Genomic DNA, 6734 nt, shown 5'->3' with positions numbered 1-6734 from the left:
GTACATAGATACACTCTAGTGCAGAAAGTTCAGCTACTACAGGTCTGGTCTTTATAGGTAAACTGGCTGCACGCTGCACTAAGTCAGAATTTATCTTTTTCTTTCCATATTGGAAGAAAAAACTCTGAACTAGTACAATTATAAATATAAATATAATAATTGTATATTACTGACCCTATATTGACTGATTCTAACGGGGAAAGGGAGAAAATTTCATCTCTTATATTTACTCTGATTCTGATTGGTCAATCAAAGTATTTTTAAAGCAATTATACTAAAAAAGCTTCATGAAAAAGATAAATATAATATAAAATAAAATAACGTGATAAATAAAATAAATAAATAGAAATAAAAAATATAAGTAAATATAATAAAGTAAAAAAAATATATAAATATATAAGAATATTTTCTTTTCTGGAATATACGAGATATTATTTATTTTACAGAGAGAGCCAATCAGAAGGTGGCTACTCGATGCGCGAAAGATCGGCGCGTTTAAGCGCGTATCACACGGTATCCGTTCGCTGCTGTTGTTGCTGCTGGTTGAACGCGAAGTAAATAATGGCGGAACCGTGTTTTGTTATTAAGTGTGGACGATAATGGTTATTTGTATCTTGGCACGCGTACGAAACGTCGGTTCTGTTTGAAAAAAAAAGCGATGTTCCGATGCGTTTTCGTCGCGTTGCGAATGTAAGGCGATTCTGCTCGCAATTATATCGCCAAGAGACACGAAAGTTTTTGCAGTAGAGTAAATAGCAATATCTTTATTATATATATATATATACACACACACATACACACACGTAAATATATCTCTCTACCGCGAATTCTTCAACGTTACGAAACTAACTCGCGCGAATCAGCTTTCCCACCGCAAATGGGAAAGATGAACCAGAGATTTATCAGACGGCATAGACGAGTCGGGAGGTATTTTTGACTAATGCCTCTTCCATATTCTCGTCTTTTCGTAATGTGAAAGTGGATCGACATATGTACGTGATGCTCGCCCACCGTACGTGCATGCATTTAACTTGTGCCTGATACAGAGTTCCCGATTTTTCTTATTCATCATGGTGCACGGTGCGATACCGAGTGCGTACAAGTACAACTTTTGGGCGGAGAGGACCGGGGATGCACAGGAGGCCTCGGTGGTGGAGCTCACGTGCCTCATGCCAAACGGTGTTGTCATTCCGTTTGAAATCAATCGCAATATTACCTTAGATCAGATCAAGGAGGTAAGCATCTTCGTGTGCACACAATGTACACATCTCTTCTGTCATTTAGGTAACATTCTTTTTCCTTTGATTCAAGTCGACTGTATATTTTCATTTTCACTTTGGTCAATTAGACTGCGTAATGTTGCAAAAACATGTACTTGAATGTAAGAAGTATAACTAGATTCTAGCATCTTAGAGTCAAAATATGTATGCACTTATTAAAGGAAGTTATTTGAATATAATTATAATATATATTATTAATTTGAAAAAGTATTAATGTTATAGAAAAAAAATATATACTTGTAACAAATATATATGTATATAAAGGAGAAATATGCATATTGCACATGAAAGATTCGAAAAATTACAATGATTAATATGATTGCACAAAAACTATACATTTAATAAATGTTTGACAGGATCTATGGGATGAGGCTAGTAAGTACCCACTTCATGGAACATTAAAAGATGCACCGTCATATGTATTCTCGTGCATCAACTCAAATGCAGAGGTAGAAGAATTACGGGATGAAACAAGACGTCTCTGTGATATAAGGCCGTTTTGTTCAGTGTTAAAAGTTATAGAACGTGAAGGTATAAAAAGCGATAGGAATTTAGATTCGCAAATTGGTCTCTTAATCGGTAAAGGTCTGCATGAGTTTGCTGCTATGAAAAATTCTGAGGTCAATGACTTTAGATGGAAAATGCGTCTCTTGGGGGATGATGTAGCTTTAGGTAGACAGAAGAAAAGCTGGATAGAAAAAGTGCATTATCAGTTCCCATCCAGAATAGCACCAGCACCAATTGTACCTAAAAATATTGAAACTCGTTTGAAAGATGGAAATATTGTTTTGGTTACTAAATTTGAAAACTCAGAGGTAAAAACAAAATAATTTTTATCATTTTACTCTTTCTCAATAAATTCTTGCTAAAATGGCAAATTGTATTATTTCAGACAGCATTTACCTTTCAAATAGCACATACTACTACACCACCTGAATTACTCGAAATAATCTTGAACAAGAGAGCAAATACTCTTAATACTCGGGATGAACACCCAAACGAATTTACGCTTAAGATTTGTGGACAGGAGGAGTACTTGATCGGTGACAAGACTCCGCTTATACACTTTAGTTATATTCAAGATTGCTTAGCGAAAGACATCACACCGACGCTAGTTACGCTCAAGAAAACGAGCGTACCCGTGGACAAAGATAACGCTAACGACAATCCAGAGGTAGATACCTTGCAGCGTACGAAACCATCATCTTCCACGTTAACGCTGCGCAAAAAGGGCAAGCATATTTCGGCGTGGAAACTTGAGGAGCCTTTTGTTTTTACTGTGAATGGAATTTCCCGACTAAATTGCGATGCCGCTCATCGTACTGTAGAAGTAGGTTACATGTTTGGAAACTTTTTTGAGAAACAGGTCAAAGATTCATAATTCTAATTCTTTTTACTTTTATATATAGATTGGACTGCAAGCTGGTCTTTTTCATGGTGGAAAATCCCTTTGTGAAAGTCAAAAAACCAAAGAAATTATTGTAAATCCCGATGGGTGTTGCGAATGGGAAGAGACTCTTAAGTTCGACATCAAAGTCAGAGATATACCACGAATGGCACGGCTGTGTTTTGTATTGTATGAAATTAGCAAGACTGCAAAAGGGTTAAAGAGCAGAAAATTGGTTAGGGATTCAAAGCAAGAGTTCTTTATAAATCCTTTATGTTGGGCAAATACAACGATATATGATTTTAAATCTCAATTGAAAACTGGTGCTATGACATTGTATACATGGACTTATGCGGAAGATATACAAAACGACGATTTACTTCATCCTCTCGGGACAGTGGTTTCGAATCCTCATATAGACAGGGCGGCCGCTCTCATGTTAACCTTTCCAAAGTAACTATGTTTTGTAATTTACAAAATATGAGATATAGTAACTGTGCTATAGTTACATTATGCTTTTTCTATGCATTTTATCCTATTACTGTTTTAGTTACGGAAAGGATCAATGTGTTCTTTATCCTACACCAGAGAAAATGGTTGAATATGCCCAAACTTTGCGGGAACAATCAAACGAACGCTCGGTTAAAGACGAATTGAATCAAGAGTCCGATGTTAGTCAACAATTGGAACAATTGAGATTACTAGCTGACCGGGATCCGTTGCACGAATTGCACGAACAAGAAAAAAAGACAATGTGGATGTTGAGGCATCATTGCCTTCGCGAAATTCCGACACTTTTAGCTAAGTTGTTACAATGCGTAGAATGGAATGATCACAGGTAATAATAGATAATATTGATTGATTGCTTATAAAGCGATATAAAAAAATCGGAACTTGCGAATATTTGTAGAGAAGTCGCGGAGGCTACGGCACTTGTACAACAATGGCCGAAGTTGCCGGCGGAGAAGGCTTTGGAATTATTGGATTATGCTTATGCCGACCAAAACGTTCGAAATTTTGCGGTTCGTTGTTTAAAGGATATCACCGATGATGATCTCAGTCTTTACTTACTGCAGCTTGCTCAGGCTTTAAAACATGAAAATTATCTAGCATGCCCTTTGACGGAGTTTCTCTTGAAACGAGCACTTAACAATCAAAGGATAGGACATTATTTATTTTGGCATCTTAGGTTGGTTGCAGTTTCATACGCACTATTCAGATTTATCTATTACAATATCATCTCTCATTTATTCAATTTATGAAAATTAGATCAGAAATGCAAGTCGGTTCAGTGTCAGTTCGTTTTGGTCTCATATTGGAAGCGTACTGTAGAGGAAGCCAACAACACATGAAATCGCTATTCAATCAGATGATGTGTTTGGATAAATTGAGGAGTGTCTCGGAACAAGTGAAGCAGAAGAAGGATCGTAAAACAGCTCTTCAGGGCTTTCAGGACTTTATTCAAGAACCGCACTGCCAAGAAGCGATATCCAATGTCTTTAATCCTCTCGACCCGAGTTTCAGGTGGAATCGCATCAAGTGAGTTTTCAAAATTTATGAAAACAAATTACACTTTAAATCTTTCTTTTAATCTTGATCGCTTTTCTCTTTTTGCTCTAGAATTGAAAAGTGCCGGGTGATGGACAGTAAAATGCGACCACTCTGGCTAGTTTTCGAGAACAGCGATCCTTTCGGCGACGATATCTACTTAATTCTCAAACATGGAGATGACTTAAGGCAAGATATGTTGACACTTCAAATGCTACGTATTATGGATAAGCTATGGAAGAAGGAAGGCTTGGATTTGCGTATGAATCCATATGGTTGTATATCTACAGAGAATAGAGTCGGGATGATAGAGGTAGTATTAAATGCAGAAACGATAGCGAATATCCAGAAGGAGAAAGGCACGTTCTCTGCGACAGCGGCCTTCAGGCAAGTAAAACATCTGATATAATGCTCGAAACGTAAGACGATCAAAAACATAATTCGAATGACGAAAATTTTTATCGTTTTCTTTATAGGAGAGGTTCTTTGCTAGCTTGGCTAAAGGACCACAACCATACAGAACTGGCATTAAACAAAGCGATCGAAGAATTTACTTTGAGTTGCGCGGGATATTGCGTCGCGACTTATGTTCTCGGAATAGCCGACAGACATTCTGACAATATAATGGTCAAGAAGACTGGACAGTTGTTTCATGTCGATTTTGGTCATATATTGGGCCACTTTAAGGAGAAGTTTGGATTTAGACGTGAACGCGTACCCTTCGTTTTGACCAATGACTTCGTACATGTTATAAATAAAGGCCAAACCAAAAAGGGTCACGCCGCCGAGTTTCAAAGATTTCAGAGCTATTGCGAGCAAGCCTTTTTGATTTTGCGTCAACATGGGGGACTTATATTGTCTCTATTTGCTATGATGATATCTACCGGATTGCCTGAACTCTCATCGGAGAAAGATTTAAATTATCTTAGAGATACTTTGGTATGTATGGTTATCAAGTTACAACTAATAAAGACGATACACTTAAATAGTAGCGTTTAAATATCTTTTTAGGTTCTGGAAATGTCCGAAAATGAAGCGCAAAAACACTTTAGAAGCAAATTCGCCGAGGCTCTCTGCAATTCGTGGAAAACGTCGTTAAATTGGGCGTCGCATAATATGTCCAAGAATAATAAAACCACGTGAATGGCGATGACAATTGCATTTTAAGCGATGAATCTTGAAAGCACTTACGAATGCAGTTATGCGATATCATTGAATAGTGCGCGTTATCAATGTTAAGATGTACATTCTGATACATTTGTGCACATCGCGATTGATTGCCTGCTTGGACTAGACATTTGTGAACTAGAATAAAGACTGTCATTTCTGTAAATCCGACACTGTCGTTAGGATTAGAAAATTGGCGATCGCGACATACAATTGAGACTGTATAAAATCGATGGTTGCTGCAGCGTCAATGGACTACTCGAGAGCTAGTTCAGTGTAATTCGATAGAATTTTTCAAACTCGAAAATACGTTAGGCTCACATGATTTTTTGGAGCCTTATTACTCTACGCAGCACGAATAGTCGATGCCGTATATATATGCCTACGTTCGGTGTAGTAAAATATGTACTTCAACTACGGACGTACGGTACATATCACTAAACAGGATTTTTTTTAAGTTTCGCTCAGCTAAAGTCTAGTTTAAATTTGAAATCCGTCGAGCGATCTTAAATTTGAAATCATGTAAAATTAGAAACTGATTTATTTAGTTAAAAAATTGTTCTCAAAATATTTAGTGACGCCAAGGGGTTTGTGTGATGATTGATACATGCGAATCCTTTGCTCATAATATGAAATAAACCGTAAAAATCTTACAATTATCTTCGTTAACATAAAGATATGCTGATTTTGATTATAAAAACATAATAAAATAAAAACTTTCAATTTGTCAAATGTGATACGAAAGAAATGCAACATACGCGTCACAACGTTTTTTACAATTCAAAAAGAAGCTTGGTGATTGTTTCGATAATAGACGATACGGTTTCTTCCGCAGCGTCTATTAGCAATGACAGTGTGTGATAACCGAAAGCAATATCTATTTTGCGAAACTGACACGACGAAACAGAATCGATGAAAATATGATCGATCTCGAACGATCTTGATTTTGGATAGCCAAGTATTTCTTTTTTAAATATCGATTAAGCGCGAAATTAACTACAGTGATTTGCATAGGTGCACTGCCGACTGAAAATATTCTTTTTTTCTCATGTTCAAGATTTATTTCTTATTTGAAAGCAAAAAAAAAGATATTTCATACCGATGACAAGTGAAATCTTTCCTAATTATTATATCACGCTTGCGCGCACGCGGTATCGTGTTTCAGATATATACATATATAGTTATATAAAAACGCGAAAAATCACACATTACAAAATATATATATATATATATATATATATATATATATATATATATACATAAAATTTTGATAAATATACCGCAATTCACATATAGCGATATAGTTGAATCAGTAGGGCTACATTCATACTTCAGTGCTGTCCTGCGTAATA

At 36.3% G+C, this 6734-nt stretch overlaps 1 protein-coding gene across 1 annotated transcript; it reads left to right on the top strand.

Moving 5' to 3' along the window:
• The first annotated feature begins 452 nt into the window (after window positions 1-452).
• On the top strand, window positions 453-6581 carry LOC126852320 (phosphatidylinositol 4,5-bisphosphate 3-kinase catalytic subunit delta isoform). Its single transcript, XM_050596999.1, has 10 exons — window positions 453-1235; window positions 1637-2095; window positions 2173-2610; window positions 2690-3120; window positions 3218-3505; window positions 3578-3856; window positions 3937-4206; window positions 4288-4602; window positions 4692-5154; window positions 5227-6581. The coding sequence occupies exons 1-10, from the start codon at window positions 1071-1073 to the stop codon at window positions 5356-5358; spliced, it is 3240 nt and encodes a 1079-aa protein (XP_050452956.1). The 5' UTR covers window positions 453-1070; the 3' UTR covers window positions 5359-6581.
• Window positions 6582-6734: the final 153 nt, after the last annotated feature.

The sequence above is a fragment of the Cataglyphis hispanica genome, chromosome 10 (genome assembly GCF_021464435.1).
Source record: "Cataglyphis hispanica isolate Lineage 1 chromosome 10, ULB_Chis1_1.0, whole genome shotgun sequence".
Classification (NCBI taxonomy): Eukaryota; Metazoa; Arthropoda; class Insecta; order Hymenoptera; family Formicidae; genus Cataglyphis; species Cataglyphis hispanica.
Note: the sequence above shows the minus strand (reverse complement) of the source record. Positions and strands in the feature narration are given on the sequence as shown.

Coding starts and splice junctions, on each gene's coding strand:
- LOC126852320 (XM_050596999.1), top strand. CDS start 1,071: ATGGTGCACGGTGCGATACCGAGTGCGTACAAGTACAACTTTTGGGCG. Junction 1,236..1,636: donor CCTTAGATCAGATCAAGGAG/GTAAGCATCTTC, acceptor AATGTTTGACAG/GATCTATGGGATGAGGCTAG. Junction 2,611..2,689: donor CCGCTCATCGTACTGTAGAA/GTAGGTTACATG, acceptor TTTTATATATAG/ATTGGACTGCAAGCTGGTCT.